General features: G+C 44.1%; 1 protein-coding gene across 1 annotated transcript in view; it reads left to right on the forward strand.

The window, feature by feature from the left end:
* The window catches only part of trrap (transformation/transcription domain-associated protein), a gene marked incomplete in the record, with an annotated part of 102,376 nt that overhangs the window by 52,018 nt on the left and 30,457 nt on the right, over nt 1-19,901 (forward strand). The window contains 9 exon segments of the mRNA NM_001164878.1: nt 996-1,283; nt 1,383-1,520; nt 1,651-1,763; nt 1,848-1,983; nt 7,853-8,044; nt 12,535-12,730; nt 13,900-14,018; nt 14,102-14,248; nt 14,671-14,771. Of these exon segments, the coding sequence (NP_001158350.1) occupies nt 996-1,283; nt 1,383-1,520; nt 1,651-1,763; nt 1,848-1,983; nt 7,853-8,044; nt 12,535-12,730; nt 13,900-14,018; nt 14,102-14,248; nt 14,671-14,771 (1,430 nt within the window).

A 19,901-nucleotide genomic window follows, 5' to 3' on the forward strand; every position in this document is an offset into this window, starting at 1 on the left:
TCAGTCATGATTTTCAGAGCTCAACTCTGATCTTCCTTTTAATCCATTCTGTCCGCATGCGGCTGCTTGCAGAGGCTTTAACCCCGATAAAAGAAGCCGTCCACCTCAACCTTTTCTTCTTTATTCATCACAAAATCAAAATGTTTTGCCCTCCTTTCCAGAATAACCTCAAACATCACTTAAGAATTTATTACTTTTTTATGTTGTAGATGCTTCAATCTCAAAGATTAGGCCCAAAAAAAAAAAGTGTCAGATGTGTCGTTTTTCTTCCTCCTCATCTTTAGAAGCGTTCATTGTCAGACTCCTAACCGTGGATCTACCTGCTATAAAGTTCCTTGTTTTTTCTCGGCTGTCCCAGGCGACGTTATTTCTCCGCTGACGAGGCAAATAGTAACACACGGATCCGATTTTAAAAAAAACAACAAAAAAAAAAGCTATTGAAGGCTTTTTACCATGTTATCCATGTATGCAAAATAATTGTCAGATTCGCTTAAAAATCATCTTCTCACTGTCTATTTGGTTTTGTTTGTGTGGATGTTTTTTATTTTTTCCTTAAAGTTTCTTGAAGTGCGAAAATAAAATGGACATTTTTTGGATTTTGAAGCCATTTTTGTCCATCTCAACATTCTTCACACATCCAAGAGGGGCTTCTTTTGTAGGAATTTCTACGTTGCATAGACTCCTAATTGGAAGTGGTCGCTCGAGGGCGGAGTCACCGTAGCTTTACATTTATTTATTCCTTCAACTACAGTATTTATGTTTTCAGGACATCAGTGTAAATCCACTGGATCTTGTGTCGCACACACAGGAAGACTGCAGACAGTTTTTTGTTTGTCTGTTCCTCGACTTCTTCCTTGGCGTTATGTGCCTCTCTTTTCCTGTTTCACTGCTCCCTTTACTGGAAGAAGGCCTCATGTTTCTTGGAACAAAATGCCTTTATCAATACCACGTGTCCTTGATCTGCTGCTAAAGTAAAATGTGGATCTCCGTTCCAGGCTCTGTCCGGCGAGATGAGTCCGTTCCTGTGCAGCGGCAGTCACCAGGCCCAGAGGGACTGCCAGCCCAGCGCCCTGAACTGCTTCGTGGAAGCCATGTCCCAGTGCGTGCCCCCCATCCCCATCCGGCCCTGCGTGCTGAAGTATCTGGGCAAGACGCACAACCTGTGGCTGCGCTCCACCCTCATGCTGGAGCAGCAGGCCTTCGAGAAGGGCCTGAGCCTGCACAGCAAGCCCAAGCCCAGCACAGAGTTCTACGAGCAGGAGAGCATCACGCCGCCGCAGCAGGCACGACGACTCCTGCCACACAAAAGCTCGCATCAAGTCGCTTTGCGGCACATTTTCCAGATTTGTGTGCTAACGTCGTTCTGTCTCCTCTTTCCACAGGAGATTTTAGACTCCCTGGCAGAGCTGTATTCCCTTCTCCAGGAGGAGGACATGTGGGCAGGCTTATGGCAGAAGAGGTGCAAATTTCCCGAGACCGCCACAGCCATCGCCTACGAGCAGCATGGCTTCTTTGAACAGGTACATTTGGTTATTTTATGCAACTAATAGTTTTTCATCCTTTGAGATGATCCAGTTTATCAATCTTGATTGAAAGGAGCATTTTCTTCCACCTCCGTGAGCACATTTGACAATTGGTGTCCCCCTTTAGGCCCAAGAAAGTTACGAGAAAGCAATGGAAAAGGCAAGAAAGGAGCACGAGAAAAGCAACATCTCCCCCGCCATTTTTACCGAGTACCAGCTGTGGGAGGACCACTGGATACGGTACGGTGTCGGAAATGCGCTCAAATATGTCGCAACAGCTGTCAAATTCCTGGGAAAAAAAACCTCATTTATCTTCCTTCCCAGCTGTTCCAAGGAACTGAATCAGTGGGAGCCGCTGACTGAATACGGCCAGTCGAAAGGACACTCGAACCCTTATCTGGTGCTTGAGTGCGCCTGGAGGGTTTCCAATTGGGGTGCCATGAAGGAGGCTCTGGTCCAGGTGAGGAGAAAGCATCGAATTCGTAAACGCCGGCATTGTTTTTTTTTTTCCAAACCCGAAATTTTTGCAAGTATTTCTGTATTCCATTGGCCCTGGACTGCAAGAACCAGATAGTTTGAACATTTCTTCTTTCTTTACTGCGTCTTTGAGTGAAAATTTTGCCCACCACCACACACTGTAAAAGTCACCAAAATTTGCACATGCAGACAAAACAGAAAGAAGGGTAAACTTACAACCACAATCAAAGTTTCATTGACCTTTGACCTCACGAAACGGCCGCCATCTTGAATTATCCACCCAAAAACAACCATCGCCTTTAGTTCCAGTTACTAACTCCTTTAAGGGATTTCCCTCTACCGCCTCCTTACTAGTAGCATTGGGAGAAAAACTTGAGAAGTTCTAGAATTTGAACGACGTCAATGTGTTGCTCGCACATTTTTCCCTGGAATAGTTTAAAAAAAATTTACGACATGAATCGTTGACTGAAGCTGAATAAAACAATCTGACATACAATATGAACGTATTGGGAATGTGGGCGTGGTTAACAGACAAAAACGTCTGTTGCCAAGGAAATCCAAAAATTTACTTTTGCTGATTCTCCTAAAAATCACATAAACCTGTTGCCCCCCCCCCCCCCCCCCCCAAGTTTCCTAAAAATGAAATGGTTGCTATGGAGATAAAACCAACAGAAAAGCTACCATTTTAGTAAGTCAGTAATAGCAAAAGTATATAGCACTTTTCACAGAGAGCGACTCACAAACAAACAAACAGGCAAAAGTGAACACAAGTTAAAGTCAGATAAAAGCTCTCCTAAATAAAAATGTCTTAACTTTTGAAAGAAGTGCTTTTATTTTCCCATAAATCCGTGTCGTGCAGCTGTGACAAAAGGGGAGGGACTTGTGAAAGGAGGTCGAATGGGGGCGGCGAGGGTGGAGGGTTGGGCAGCACCATTGCGCTGTTTTTCTTCCACCTCTGCACCAGCGGATTCCAGTTGATCGCATAAATGGTTAAAGCGTTAAGCACTCGCTTAATATAGTTTTTTTTTAATCCAACTCTTCTGTTACTTGATATCATTGCCGTCCAGCCCCCCAATAACCCGCCCACCTCCAGAGATTATGCAGCTCAGCTGTTTTCCCTGTGAATTTAGGAGCCTGGCGTTTTCTGACGTGTGGCTAGGTGCTGAGCGGGGGATAGCACCCGACGTATAACAAATACTCCTGCTTTGCTCTTTCAAGGAGACTTGGAACCAATCTATCCAGCTGCTCTGTCCTGAGGTGACATCTAATTAAATTGTCTGGACGGCAACACCAAATTCGCTACACGCCGTCTTCCTCCTGGTTTCAGTCCCTCCTAGTTTGTATTCAGTCGTGTGCCACCCAAGCTTCTCCTTTTTTCTTTCTTTCTGTTCTTTCTGCTCTTATTGCCCTCTCTTCGTTCACCCTTCGCTCCACCATTCAGGCTGTAACCGTTAATATTTATGACAGCTGCTCGGGAGAATAATTACCTCCGCATCTGCTGGGGGGGGGGGGGGGGGGATTTGTTTTATGGCGAGGAAGAGTAGCAGGGCTTTTACTTCCCCCACTGCCCCCCTCCTCACCGGCGCAGAGGCCAAGTCCAAATGTCCCTGCTTTCAATTAAAGCTGGCTCTTGATAAGGGCGGCCCTGTCTCCAGGATATTCATCAGGCGTCACCTCTGATAACTGCGCGTTGACCGATCGCCGCAATTTTCCCGGCACCGAAGGAGCAAATCCAGCGAGACGCCACGGCCTTGTCTCTTCCCCGCTCTTTCCCCCTCGTCTTCCTTTTGGCCTTTTCCGGCTCCTGTAAACGCTCCGCAGCAGACCGCAGGTGCGACGTAGGAGGCTCCCCACGGCTATTATTTGTTTAGCGTTAATGCACTCAGCATTTTAATCAATAGCAGGACCTTTTCCACCCCTCCGCCTCTGTGCCAGACTCTTCAGGCTTATTAGTCATTTGTACAAAAGTCAAACTGAAGCCTTTCAGACAAACACATTGTTGTGTGTTTGTCTGAGTATTAAATTATGCACGGAGAGTGACACAGGCCTCTTCCCCTCAGTCGTGTTCATTTAATTAAAGCTGCCACATCACAGCACTGTGAGGAAAGTGGGCACTTCAGAGAAAAAAAAAACCCACCCAGACTGTCGGTGGACAATATGCAACCAAATGTATTTTTGCCTGCCAGAAACATCTGTCACGCGGCTCATTTAAACCTTTTCGAACAAGTTCTTTTCTGACTAGGCGCTTAATGAATATGTCAAGTAAAAGTTAACTTCCTTGAAGGTATGACGGGTGCAAAAACCAAGAAAAGTAGCTTTGAATGTAAGGATGTATGGTGGATCTACATTTTCTGCTGCAAAGCAGTGGGAAAATTTGCATAATTTATTTGCTGCATTTTTGTCCTCCGTTTGCCCATGACTTGCTTCCTTTATGGCAGGGGTCGGGAACCTATGGCTCGCGAGCCATATATGGCTCTTTTGATGGTCACATGTGGCTCGCAGACAAATCTTTAATTATACTTTTTTTTTCATTAGACCAGTCCTTCTCGGGCGCGATGCGATGCCAGAGGCGCGCAGTAGTAGCAGTGCTTGGAGAGAAAACTATCAGTTTACTATCATCTATTATTTCACAGAGTTTGTACCAGCCGGAAACCTGTGAATTGCCGTGCCTAAAACGGCGCGCTCCCGTCTCTGAGGAAGAGCGCGCAGTTGCGGGGACGGGATGTGTGAGGAAGGGGGGAGGGGGGGGGGGGCAGCAGGTGAATCGCGCAGGGATTGTAAAAACGTAAACCCGCTGCCCGTCACTCACTGCAGCGTGAGTGTGTGTTTGGCTCCATGTCTGCATGTGATCAGTCTGTCTCACATCTACAGAACATTCAGACCTACGATCACGTTTAAAGTCTCAACGCCTGCATGAAGCAGAAACTCACCACGTATCAACCAGACTAGACCATCAGCAAAACTACCACGAATCATTTATTAGCAACAGCATAACGATGTTATTAAAAAGAATCCACAGACTTATTGTACTTTAAAAGTGTTAAAATTACATCAAATGCACACATTAATTTGTATTTTTAGTTTTAAAAATATTGTCGCGGACTGAGTTTAACTTGGCTGTTGGGCCTCGTTAAAAGTTCTGGAGTTCATGGAACGCATCGATCAAGTGATCTGATTGGCCCTCAGTTCTGTCGCTCAGCCTGTTGTTGGGGAGTTTGGACCAATGGGGTTCAGCTATGGGCCGAATAAGGGAAATGGGAGGACTGGAGCGGGAGCAGGGGAATAAAGTTGGGAGAAGTGCTCTCGTCTCGTCTCGGCGGGCGAGAATAAGGAGTTGCTGAATTAATTGTACGGCGTTTGTTAGGGGTCTGCAGTAACCAGAATAAAGAACCTTAAAAGAGGTTAAGTCTCCGTGCCTCAGTGTGGGGAAGGGACACTACATTATTGTATGGCTCTTTCAAAATTACATTTAAAAATATGTGGCGTTTATGGCTCTCTTGGCCAAAAAGGTTCCCGACCCCTGCTTTATGGGTTTTACATGACAACATGCATAAAACAATTTAGTAGCATGAACAATGATGCTACGGTCACATATACATCTGCCCCCGCGCGGTGGGGAGGCAGAATCCTTAAGATTTATGCCGCCTCCTGATATTTTTTATTATTATTTTAATACAAAATCCTCGGCGTGGTCACGAATGTAGTCAGCCGATTATGAAATTGAAATACGACAGGTGGGTGGCCACCATTGAATGGCCGGTGTAGACACCAAAACTGTTCGACCTGCAGTAAGTGTTCGGGGGCCTTCGACTAATGATGACGTCACATTACGTTAACCCCACTTGGACAAACTACGTAGCGTGGAGATCTGCTCGGGCTCTACATCTTTTCATTTCACGTTTCCTCTCGTACTCTAAAGTTCTTTTCCCTCATAAGGTGTGCCGGCCATAAATGTTATGTCTACAGAAAAATGTTGCCACAACCCACTTTGTAAAACGATCTGTGGCTGTTAGAATGAACCTGCTGCTCCACACGAGCGACCCGTGTCTCTGATCAGAGCGACTGGACTCGTAGCTTCGTGTTTGCGGGCAGGGACGGGTGTTTTGTCATGGCGGGCGCTCCTGGGGGAGGCTTCGGACCGCAGTCTGTCCGGCTCTGCCTGAGGGAGAAAGATGTGTCGGCTGGCGGAGGCGGCTTTTGACAAACAGTTATGTGAATGTGTTTCCAGTCGTGTCCAGACAAAATAAAGGCTGATTACAGGTCGTCCATGTTTTTCATGAAGAACTGTATTGGCGTGTTAACGATCGTACCGCAATTTTTTTATTAATTTTTTGTGCCGTAATTGGTCCAGACCAATCACCATCTTACACGTCATCAGACCAACGTGCAGCCAATAAAATAATATGATAACCTTATTAGTCGGAGGCCCCCAGTCTTGGTACCTACACCGGCAGCAGCTCTGATTGGACAATGTCTACATGTCCACGATCGACGGCCATTCATATCAAGTGCTGCCAGCCGCCGGGGGAGGGGGTTACAAAAAGCGGGCGATTCGCGACTCCGATTTTAAAGCACATATAATAATCTTTTTCAACCGCAGTTTGTAAAGACTTTCAGAGTCGCTGTGGTGCAGCGTTTTGTGCAGCATCAATGTCGTTTCCCCATTTGGACTTTTGGTAGCCAGAATCGCCAGATTGACGCCCGGTCATCGCCGGGCCCTTGGCCCAGTTCAGCGGCCCTCGTCAAGTTCTCTCTCGTGCTGCTAACGTAACAATCCTTGGCGGTGGGACGGCAGCACGGGGACAGGCGGGTGGCGGCCGCTCATCAGAAAATTTTGGGGATCTGGGAATCTACGAGTTTTTATCTCATAAATCTCGTAAATTTATGAGAAAAAAGTCATAGATTAACAAGGAGAAAACACCGAAGTTGTCCGTTTATCGGAGCATCGCTTGAAGATGAAAGATGTGGAGCCTTTTGTGAAGCTTTATTTCCGGATTATTATAGGTTTAAAACAAAGAGATTCTGAACCTTTTGGGAACTCAAAATCAGATTATTTTCAGTGGGGCTGTCTTCATTTGTAAAATAAGGAGCTCAGAGACATGTTTGGGTGTAGAGGACCGCTGCAGCCTTTATTTTCCCTTTCATTCACATTACCTGAAGTTCATTTGTCACCTTACGTCATGAACCTGTCATCCGAACACCAATGCGGAAGTAAACATATGCCCCCTCCGCCCCGTTTCATCATTAAACAACAAAGATGAATGAAAATAGTCTGTTATATTAGCATTAGAACGTTGAAAATGGCAAAAGTGCTCCTCCTCCTCAGACGGAAGCGTCACACAAACGTAGAGATGAAGGGAGAAAGGATTGAAGTGGAAAGCTGCAGGGATACCGATGGCTTCATCGGGCTGCAGAGATCCTGCAAACCAACCGTCAGTAAATAAAACTTTAATATATTGTAAATCAAACAAATGAGCTTCCAGACATTTGGAACGTTCAAGCTCATTCAGCTCACCTGTTCAACAAAGTTTAGTCGGTCTGCTCTGCTGCTGAGTGGCGTTCACCTGCTGCTCTCCATGCTCACTTCCACTTTAATCTCGTAAATTTACGAGTTTTTTTCTCATAAATTTACGAGTTTTTATCTCCTAAATTTCCGAGATAAAATCTCGTAAATTAACTTTTTTGGTGGCCCTAATACTCCGTCGTACATAAGTGAGCTGAATCTACAAATGGTAAAAAATCAGTTTATTATATTTCTCCGCTTTATAATCCTACAATTTATGTTTGAGTTGTTGTTGTGGTTTTTTTTAAATGATGAGCCTAAATGGCTTTATGTGCCAACTGACCTCCAGGTGGAGCTCAGCTGCCCCAAGGAGATGGCGTGGAAGGTGAACATGCACCGCGGCTACCTGGCCATCTGCAACCCAGAGGAGCAGCAGCTGAACTTCATCGAGCGGCTGGTGGAGATGGCGTCCAGCCTGGCCATCCGCGAGTGGAGGAGGCTGCCGCACATCGTGTCCCACGTGCACACGCCGCTGCTGCAGGTCGGCCATGGGGGGTTCCCCCGTCGAAAAAGCTGATTTCCACTTTATTGTTGCGGCCAATGAGATAGCGAAAAGGGAAAATCGGTTTATTATGATAAGCCCTCGAGGAGTTGAATGTCAAGAAGATCGGGAGGCCGTTGTGCAGCGCCGATAACGGCCCCCCCATCTCTGGCTCTCAATGCGTTCTCTAGAACTGAGAGGCAGCAGGACATGTGGGGAGAGGAAGAAAGAGAGGCAGTGTAGAATTCCGGTAATTACTTCCCTGCCATCAGATAGTGTTTGATTAAATACCTGCTGCTGAATCACATTTACATGATGAATGGGACGGTCTGAATGAAGGTTAGGAATGGACCATCAGCTGATATTAACAGATAATTGTGAAAAATATTGTCCTGTTTAATTGATTTTGTTTTTTGGGGAGTGGGGGGGGTTACTTCCAGCCTGCTGGGGGTCGGGTCTTCAGCGTGGCTATGATTCACGGCCTGTAACTTATCATAACGGCCACTTGAAGCCTTTGCTCCTCGTTATTGTGCAAACCAGTGTGAAGACGGGGGCCCCCCTCCTTCCATCTTCCTCCCAGTCCGGGGACCTGTAGTAAATCTGCATTCATGGCTCCATATCTCAGCTGCAGGGCCGCATGATTCACGAAGGGAGGCCGGCGCAAATCCTGAAGGCTTCAAACGCCATTTGAATCAAGTTATCACCAAATCCCGACTCTCAGCAGCAACTGACGATCAATGGATTATCACCCCCGCTATCGATTATGAGAGCTGGCATTAATATTGACTGATGAGTAGTTCTAATAGAATGATTGATTATGTGTTCGCAAAGCTGCTGCGGGGCAATCAATGAGGCTTCTTTTCAAGGAATGAAATAGAATCTCTGGCTTATCATTTTCCCATTTCGATCGTACTTCTTTATTTTTTTCTCTCCGCGTCGCATCACAGAAGATTAGCTATTGAAGTATAATAGGAGGACGTAATGATTTGCCCGACCAGAATATTACGGCAGGATAAAAATGTTGCTGCATTGTGTTTTCAGTACAAAGGCTGACCCTTTTTTTTGGTTTGCAGTTTTTTTTTCCCCCCATAAAAGTTTGTAATAATGAGTTAGATCAGATTTGAAGCATAAATGCACAATATCACAGCAATGTTTGGGGTTTTTTGGAGAGGTTTTGACAATTTTTGTCCTTTTTTATAGAAATTTTACGTTATTATCATGTTATATTCCTTAAAACGTTTTTTTTAATCACTTTTTAAATGTAGGAAAGAACAGAGCATGTGTAACTTAATGTGATTTATTTCTAAAAAGGGGACAAAGAGGACGCGTCGCTGTCTCAGATTGCGAAAAAGAGAAGGGGCTTCAACAAAACTTCCAAAAAAGTCTAATGAGAGACAAGGATGAGAACAGAAAGCTCCAATTTTATCCCATGACTTACAGATTTTATGATAGAATAGAGTAAAGTGGGCTTTGAATGCGTGTGGATGACGAGTCGTCTTTTTTTCCTTCCGGCGGAGCTCTCTGACTTTGTCTGTACTTCTCTTTCAACATCTTTAAAGCAAATGCGACACCTTATTAAGGGTTTGGAAATGATTTAAAAGTGTGAAGGATTTTCTCCTCCACTCCGTATGCGGTAAACTGTCTACAAGGACAATAAAAGAATCTGCAAACAGCATAGTTCATTATGACGGAGGGTTTTGGTCATCGTTGCTTAGATGGAATAAAACAGAACAGAGTCAAATGCTACATATTTACAAGGATTTCATCAAGCATCAATGGAAAACAAAGGTTGCTTACATCCGTAAACGTGTTAACAGGAAGTGGATGAAGTACCTAAAACGGCTTTCCTTGCTCGGAACATAAAGTGGATGCGGATGTCAGAAAACACGATTCAATTTACCAAAGATTTGATCGACCGGAGAGAGGAGTTTGTCCAGAGTAATGTCTGCTACTATTATGAGCTCCAGGAGGAAAACAAGCCATCAGGTGTCTTTGGGTACGAGCGGTCGCTGACATGAAACCCGCTGAGAATCATTTACATGCAGCCGATAAAATATTTACACCCACCTCTCTAAGGTTTATGCACCCGGCTTATTAGAAAAGCATTTCCTGTCTGGGTTTGACTCCAAAGAGGTGAGGAATGTTTTATAAACATGTCACTGTTGGCAAACTGTGCATTTCTATGAAACACGAATCGAAAAGTTCTGATCAGGCTGGTGTTCTGTCTCTCAGAAGTCGCCTTCCTGCTGCTGTTTGGGTTAAGGATGTGTTTTAAGATGGTACCCATGCTGGTGCCATATAAAAACACGCATTTTGGTGCTCCGGGTGAGACAGGCCAACCACTTGACGTGTATGATGGTCTGAAGAAAGACAGTCGTCATGGCGACGAGCGGTGAAACCCTTGTTTACTTCGACGTGTGTAAAAACGGGGATGTAACGCTGCAGAAAAACAGTGGAGGCCTCGTCCTTCAACCCGTCACGCTGCTTTAACGCAGTTTTTGCAAGAAATCTGCATGTTTTTTTTTCCCCTCCATTTTTTTTTTTTTTAGGCACCATTTCTAGCCCTATTTGAGAACCAGAACCTTTTTTAAAAGTTCAGTTTGGGCACCAGATATAATTCCAAAACCTTATTTTGGATTAGTCAATGACCACTTTAGTTTTTAGGGATTGAGCGTGGGTTTTGGAGGCGTTTGCAGATTAAAAAATGGTGTAGCATCTTAATAAAGATTAGGATTTATTCTTCAGTTTAGTTCACCCAAAATACACACATTTATTGGCCACATTTTTCTCTTCTTTCCCTATATAAACATGCGTACCTCTTAAATGTTTGCATACGTAAAAAACAAAATGTTTTCAGGATTAAATTCTCCACATATTTGTGACAGATTTTTTATCCAGCCATAGTCACCATAATTAGGATTTTTTTTTTTTTTTTATCACGGTGATCCGTGAGTGTCATCGTTACAGTTTGACTGTGTTCCCCACCCCGACAGCTCTCCCCAAAATAAACGTCCACAATCACACGCTAAGCTGAATAAAACTGTCGGTTTTATTCTCAGAAACTCCTTCCTCGGTATTTGGGTGTCAGACAGTTGCTGTTTTGGGCGCCGTCTGGTCACGCAGCTTGTTAAACGCAGCAACTCAAATTTGTGATGGCCAAAATACTTTTTATTTAAAGAATGCTTACAAGACGTGTTTACATATATTTATAGATTCCATTCGATTTATGAATATATTTTCAACTACAAAAAGAAAAAGCACCATTTCTCTTTTACATCCTTAATATTTTAGAGCTTTCAGGGATTTCAGAAGATGCATTTTTTTTTTTAGACTTTTTCTTCAAAAATAAAAGAAAAAATTACTGATCAGAAAAGTTGATAAAACAATTATTTTTAAGAAAAAATGAATCAAATTGAAAATGGATCAAAAGATGTTCAGAGTGTGTCTTTAAAATTTTTAGCGACTTCAGACAGAAATGAACAATTTAGTTCTCTAAACCAGCGTTTCTCAACCAGCGTGCCACGAAACTTTATTTCCACTAGTCTGAAAAACATTTCCCATCGCCGGGAAATCCGCTCAGCGTTCATCCAAACAGGTTTCACACCAAGGCGTTAGGAATTCAAAAACATATTAGATTTATTTGAATTCTATTTAAGATGCACTTAAAAAAAACTTCCTCCAAGCACAAAAACTTTTTTTCCTATAAATTAGTTAATTCAGGATTGACGTGTTTCCATTATGTGAATTTATTATCACAAGAAGGGAAGCCAACAGACACATTTAACTAAAAACAAACGCTTTCATCACCCAAACAGAAATAAAACATTTCTGTTAAAGTCACATTTTTGATTTAGATTGAATAAAAACCAATAAACCTCAGCACTTTCACCATTTCTCTATTTACAACTGAACTTGTCAAATGTTTAAGCGTGCAGTTGCTTTTGCACAAACAAACAAAAAAAAAAAATAGATCAGTTTAGAAAGAATATATTGTTTTTTGTGAGGTTAAATCAAATTTAATTAAAAAAACAGTTTATTAACTTTTAACTTATTTAGCTGAAAATTATTATTGAAAAACTACTGCAAGTTTTATTAGAACTTTGAGGAAAATCAGCTGTAACTTCCAGCTTTTTATGCCTCAATTATTACAGTAAAATCCGGGCGGGAGTGTGGAGAGACTGTACATTGATACAGATTATAACTGGGTTTTTTTGTGATTTTTGTCAAGGAAAAGGTATACCTTGGTTCAAAAACACTACTCTAAACAAAACTGTATAGTTTTCTCTCCAAAAATGTGAGCTTAGACTCGCTAATTCTATGTCTGAGTGTTTTGCGTTTGTCTGATTCTTGAAATTGGCTGCACTGCATGTGTAAAAAGCTGAGAGGAAATATTTCCCGTCAGATACCTTTTAAAGGTGATCTTTACTGGTTATGAAGTATGAAGGACTCCAGAAGTGTGAGCTGAATCCTAAACGGTCTCTTCTCACCAGGCGGCGCAGCAGATCATCGAGCTGCAGGAGGCAGCGCAGATTAATGCCGGACTTCAACCCGCAAACCTGGGCCGCAACACCAGCCTCCATGACATGAAGACCGTGGTGAAGACCTGGAGGAATCGACTGCCCATCGTTTCTGACGACCTCTCGCACTGGAGCAGCATTTTCATGTGGCGCCAGCACCACTATCAGGGTATGGCTTTCTGGCGGCGCCGCTTCAGGTTAAACGCTCAGTTCAGGTTTTTGCGCGGTGTCAGACTCCTGCGGAAAAACGCACTCAGGTTGCTGCTTTTCCGCGGGTTTCAGGAAGGTGTCTTCTTCAAAAGGCCACGTTGTGCAGAACCCCCTCAGGGTGTCTGCATTTGCAAATGTCAGCCGGCTAAAACACACCTCCGTCTCCACGGGAGACGCCGCACACACAGGCGCGCTCTCCTTCTCCAGTGGTGACTTTGAAACATTCAGAGAGGCTGCCGCTACAAAATGTGACGTCTCCAGCAACTTGAGCTCCAACCGGCTCTGTGAAATACTGTTCAGCAGCAGCGCGCCAATAAAAAACCTCTTCATTTAAACCCGACAGCCTTCAAAATCAAAGTGAAATGGAATTTTTCTCGATGAAATTCATCGCCACGGCTCATTTAGTGTTCAGTGTGTTTAATGTCCCCAGTGGCCTCCTCCGCGCTTCGCCAGCACGGCGCCGACTGCTGAAAGATCCTCACTCATCCCACTGTCACCTTCGCCTCCCATGTTAGGGCTGTCCAAACCTTTTTGCAAAGAGATTTGGTGAAATGCGTGAAGGCCTGAGATTCCTTTAACTATTTTAATAACCGTATATTTAAATAACCTATTTATTTCCACATTTCTCAGCAACAGCATACTTTTCATTTCTTCCCATAAAACAAATGCATCTACCGTACATATATTTTTGTGCACCGTTTGTTCCCGGTTAGCATGTATCGTCTGGCAGTCTATGTGAAACTGTAATTTAGCAAATCGACAAATCTTACCCGCCGTTTTTAGAAAGTGCGGCGTTTTTTTTTGCTGCACGTTGACGCTGTTGTCGTGGGTTTTCTCCCACGGCTTCCGGCTTCCTCCCACTGGCCAAAAACATACGTTTATAGGTAAATTGGTTACTCTTAATTGTACCCTAAGTCATTTGTGGCCCTGCGACAGACTGGCCACCTGTTCAGGATGTCCCCTGCTTGCCGATATAGGCTCCAGCAGCCCCGTGACCCCGAAAGGGGTTTAGACGATGAATGACAGAAAAATGAGTGAAAAAATTTGAACGTAGGCCGCATTTGGCCCACGGACTTTGGACAGGTTTGTCCTATGTGAAGGAAAATGTGGTGTTTTCTCTATACGCAGCCATAGTGACGGCGTACGAGACGAACACCCAACACGATCCCAACAACAACAACGCCATGCTGGGAGTCCACGCCTCCGCCTCTGCCATCATTCAGTACGGAAAGATAGGTCGCAAACAGGTACCCAAAGAGTGAAAATGTGTAAGAGAAACGGTATGTTTGCAGTTGTGTTTAAGAGAAAAAACGTGGTGCTGTGTCTCCAGGGGTTGGTGAACGTGGCTCTGGACATTCTGAGCCGCATCCACACCATCCCGACTGTCCCCATCGTGGACTGCTTCCAGAAGATCAGGCAGCAGGTCAAGTGCTACCTGCAGCTGGCCGGGGTCATGGGCAAGAACGAGTGCATGCAGGTGGGTCCTGCCCCGTCAGCAGCAGCTGGAGGGCGTTTCTGCCGTTACTCTGTCTCAAAGAGACGCTTGGACCGGCTCTAGATGACAGGTTACCGTGGTGAAGGGATCAAACCCACGGACTGCTCTGAATAATAGAAGCTGCTCAGCACACCACAAGTCATTAAAAGTGCGAGGAGACACCTTCTCTCCTCTCTCTTTTCTGTCTCATCTCGGCTTCTCTCCGTCTTCTTCTCCCACTGCACGCCGTTTGTCACGCCGGCCCACGAGAGACACCTCATCAGAGGCTCGCTGAAATGGAAGTTTAGAATGCCTTTTTTTCTCCTTAATGACCAGCGAGCAGTTTGTTATTGGCTTGTCATTACCGGAAAGCCCCGCCGCGTCTTCATGCTTCGCCTCTGATGCTTCCTTTCTTACTTTTTCAGGGTTTGGAGGTGATTGAGTCGACCAACCTGAAGTACTTCACCAAAGAGATGACAGCCGAGTTCTATGCTCTGAAGGGCATGTTCCTGGCTCAAATTAACAAGTATGTCCTTTCTGTTATTCCTTTGACAACTTGTGTAAAAAAAACTGTCATCTTTATTTGTGCCGGCTAACGTTTTCTTTCTAGCATTTATTATTCTTTCTCTCAGTCACTTTTTGTGTCGAATTTTCTTGTTGCTTGTTTCAGCTCACAAATGTTTGCAAAAATGCTCCTAAAGTCTCGTTTTTCAACTGTGAAAGTCAAATCACCTGATTGGATTCTCTCTCCTGCATCATCGCCAACTCACTTTTTATTCATGGACCCATTTGTTCCTCTAAAAACAAAGATCTTTTCAAGGTTTTGTGAAATATTACTAGCAACAAAAAAGTTTAAGGGTCTGTTACATCCCACCCCAAGGGAGGGAGAAAATAGGTAACATAAAGAAATAGTGATATTATGCCGGTCTGGGTAAAAGGCTGTCAGTGCAGCTGTTTATTTGAATGACAGCTGCAAAGGTAAAGGGCCTAACAAACTTAAAGGCTCAGGGACTAATGCAATAAATAACAAAACCAAAGTGGAACCTAAACTAGAGGGACGTCACCAAGAAGACACAAAGTACAAAGCATAATCTGAAAACAAAGATTACAAGTAGAGGGAAAACCAGGCCTTTTCCAAAGGCTTCTAATGCCACGTCCGACAACAGGGGCCAGCTGATTAAACAGATATGCTTCCCGCCCAGCCTGGTGATTGGAGGAGGGAAGGAGGCCGCAATCATCTCCTGCAGGAGGTGAAGTCGGGTGGTGTGGTGGAGGCTTCTGTAAAACACACAGACATATACACACCAAAGGCTTGGGGCCATAACAATGTCTTTCATATTTCCTCTGCAACCACAGCAAATGAATCGTTACGTTTTTTTATATCGGTCTTTAAAAATTTGCAAAATCTTGTTGTAGCTGTAGCTGACTTAATGTGCAAGACTGAAAATGAAGGAAGTGGCTTTCAAGGATGTCACATAATAAATATTGAAATTTATAATGCAATTATGGAGTTTTTAACTGATGTTTTTTTTTTATTTTTGCTGTCTATCGGAGCGCATCGGAAGAACAATTTACCGATTAATTATGTTTTAAACATTGTGTTGTACACTGCGAGCACTTTGCTTGTTTGTAGTCGTGGCGCCATCCTTGCCCATCTGCGGCGTGAAATCCACAGCTGCACCCAGGAAGTGTTTGAATGCAGCCGGCTGCATGCGTCCACCGCAAAGCCGGCGTTTAATGAGGGTCGAGTGAGCGGAAAATCTGAACGCGGAAGCCGAGCAGAATGCGCTGATGCTAACGAGCTGTCGGCTCGACTGCGCCTCCATATCGGGCCGCGTGGAGCCGGAAATTCAGCCTGAGCGGGACCATGAATTGGTTGTTTGGGGGTTTTCTTTCCTGTGGGACATATTTAAGACCTGGCAACCCAAGTGTGGTAAACGACACTTCATCTGTATCATCTGGTTATGAAAGTGTCAGCAATTAGCTTTTAGCGGCACGGGTTGACTTTGAAGCTTGCAGCTGCCCTCTTCATGCTCTGCTGGGTTGCCCAAAGTCGCCCCCCCCCCCCTTCAACACCGCCTTCAAGCCCATCACGGTTGACGTTACCCGGTGTCCTGAGGGGTGAAAGACAAATTGTGAAAGCCTTATTAAATGTATATGCAGCTCAATAATTAACTCGGGGCAATTTGCAGAAATCTCCGGGATCAGCAGAAGTTGCCTCCACCTCAGCAGGGTTTATTACAATCATTAAGTTTCCCGTACACCAGGGGAGAATTAACGGCAGAGCGGAGGTTAGGGGTTCGTCGTCGTCCCCCCTCGCGTGCATGAACGTGCGGGCTCAACCGCATGTGCTGCGCTTTTTGGGATCATTCAATTAAACGGGTGTCAGAGATTTGACAGCCTGTTGGGTCGCCTGTGCTCCTGTTGAGCCAGGTAGCAGAAACTCTTAATGTACTTTAACACCGCAAAGTGACGAAGGGAAACCCCATTAAAAGATTTCTGGAGGCTCTTTGGCTCCCACTCCCATAGCAATCAAGCTCCAATTTTTTTTTAATCACATGCCAAAATGCCTTCCATAATAACACATTTTAATTGATTGGTTTGGGAGACATTTCAGTGTTAGTAAGTAGTTTGGAAGCACTCCTAAAGTGGAAGGCCACTTACCCTCCTCGGCTCAGGAAGACTTTCTTTCTGTCTCGTGGAAAGCGGAGAGCCTCACAGCTTTATCTGGGTTTTCATTAACAAGAAGCAAAAAAACGAGTCTGACTGCATGTCAATATTGGCCAAGAAGCAATTTTAGATTGAAAAATAGCTGAAAATTCAAGGCAAGGCAAGGCAAGTTTATTTGTATAGCACAATTCGTACACAAAGTAATTCAAGGTGCTTCACAAAACAGAAAAGTGCATTAAAATCACAATACATCATAGAAATAATCAACATAAAATTTACTTTAAAAGAAAAGGAAGAAAGAAAAAAAAAGATTTAAAAAGAAAGGAAGGAAAGAAAGGTGCAGATAGGACCTTTCAGTCATATACACGGCTAAACAGAAATGTTTTAAGTCTAGATTTGAACATGAACACAGAAGAGGCCTGTCTTACGCCTTCAGGGAGGCTGTTCCAGATTTTAGCTGCAGAATATTGAAACGCTGATTCCCCTTGTTTAGTTCTGACTCTGGGCATCAACAGGAGGCCGGTCCCTGAGGTCCTCAGAGTACGAGATGGTTCATATGGCACTAACATGTCAGAGATGTACTTTGGTGCTCGGCCATGGAGAGACTTGTCAGAGCTGCTTTGAAGTCTATTCTTTGAGGTACAGGGAGCCAGTGCAAAGACCTGAGCACAGGACTAATGTGATCTTACTTCCTGGTTTTGGTCAGGACTCGAGCAGCAGCATTCTGGATGTACTGAAGCTGTTTTACAGCTCGTTTGGACAGGCCGGAGAGCAGGCCGTTACAGTAGTCTAACCTACTGGAGACAAATGCATGGATAAGTATCTCCAGGTCTCGCTTTGAGATTATGTTTTGGATTTTGGCAATGTTTTTCAGGTGGTAAAATGCCGCTGATGTTACTGACTTGATATGACTGTTAAAGTTCAGGTCAGAGTCCATGATTACCCCTAGATTTCTGACTTGATTTGAGGGTTTGAGAGACAGAGAATGAAGGTAGCTGCTGACAATTTCTCTTTGTTTCTGTGGGCCAAAAACAATAACTTCGGTCTTGTCTGAGTTTAGCTGGAGAAAGTTGTTCTGCATCCACGCGCTGATCTGTTGGAGGCAGTGGTTGAGAGAATCCACCGGCCCATATTCACCTGTTGTCAGTGACACATAGATCTGAGTATCATCTGCATAGTTGTGATAAGATATGTTATTACTGCGTATTAACTGCCCTAGTGGCAGCATGTAGAGGTTGAACAGAAGGGGTCCCAGGATCGATCCCTGGGGCACACCACAATTCAAGCCCATGTAGTCTGAGACACAACTCCCAATTTCAACAAAATATTTCCTGTCTTCTAGATAAGACTTGAGCCAACTTAGGGCAGATCCAGAGATGCCAACCCAGTCTTGGAGTCTGTGCAAAAGGATCCCATGATCAACAGTATCAAAGGCAGCGCTCAGGTCTAGCAGGATTAAGACAGAGACTTTTCCATCATCAGTGTTCAGGCGGATGTCATTGGTTACCTTGATAAGAGCAGTTTCTGTGCTATGATGGGGTCTAAAACCTGACTGGAAACATCAAATGAATTGTTTAATAAGAAAAAAGTCAGTGAGCTGTTGGTAGACAACTTTTTCAAGGACTTTTCCTAAAAATGGCAGATTAGAGATAGGTCTGTAATTATTCAGTACAGTGGGATCAAGACCGCTCTTTTTCAGGAGGGGTTTAATGACTGCAGTTTTTAAGGCCTCTGGAAATATTCCAGATTGAAGAGACATGTTAACTATTTGAGTAATTGATGGCAACACACTGTTCAGGACAGACTTTAGAAATCTAGTGGGTAACACATCAAGGCAGCATGTAGACAAGCTCAGACGGGTGATGGTCTCTTGGACAGTTTGGTCAGTGACAGGTATAAAGTGAGTCAGCTTAGAGTGAGTAGGTGGCCGTTCGATAGTTATATGTGTTGTGGAGTTGATGGCTTTTTTAATGCCCTGAACCTTGTCATTGAAAAATACAGCAAACTCATTACATTTAGGTGTACAAACCAATTCTATTGGTAGCTGGGTTGGAGGGTTAGTTAATCTGTTAACTGTTGTGAACAGGATACGAGAGTTGCTGCTGCAACTTCCAATTATTTCAGAGAAGTACCTTTCCCTTGTTTTGCATAAGATCTGGTTATAAGCGTACAACTCCGCCTTATATATTCCATAATGAACCTGGAGTTTTGACTTGCGCCACTTTCGCTCGGCTCTGCGGCACTGTTGTTTCTGTGCCCTGACTAGATCATCGTTCCTCCAGGGAGCTTTCTGTCTATGTTTTCTCAATTGAACTTTCATAGGGGCAATGGCATCCAGAACATTCAAGATGCTAGAAGTAACAGAATTCAGCATTTCATCAACATTGGCACCAGAGACGTTTTCAGGGTTTATCATTTCTACAAACTGTGCCCTAGTGCTCTCATTTATTTGTCTCCTTTGGACAACTGCAGGGCCAGGCGGTGGTTTGGGAGCAACAGACAGGTCAAAGAATACACAGAAATGATCAGAGAGGGCGACATCAACCACACTGACATTGTAAATAGTAACCCCCCTTGTGATGAGCAGGTCCAGAGTATGCCCTCTGCTGTGGGTGGGGCAACTCACATGCTGAATTAGACCAAAGGTTTCAAGGACAGCATTGAGCTCTTTTGCATTTCTGTCATTGACATTATCAACATGAACATTAAAATCACCTGTAATGACTAGACCATCAAAGTCTGTGCACACAACTGAGAGCATTTCAGTGAAATCATCAATAAAACTTTGGCTGTGCTGAGGAGGTTTGTACATAACTATGCAGAGTAAGGGAGGAGTTTGTTTTAACTCAATCTTAAAGGACACATACTCAAATGATGAAAACACACCAAATGATAGTCTGCGGGTTGCAATATTATCTCTAAACAGTGCAGAAACGCCTCCACCCTTTTTATTTTCTCGTATTTCCGATTCATGTTTGTAGTTGGG

This window comes from Oryzias latipes, chromosome 19 (assembly GCF_053564925.1).
Source record: "Oryzias latipes strain Hd-rR chromosome 19, Olatipes_Hd-rR_3.1".
Lineage (NCBI taxonomy): Eukaryota > Metazoa > Chordata > Actinopteri > Beloniformes > Adrianichthyidae > Oryzias > Oryzias latipes.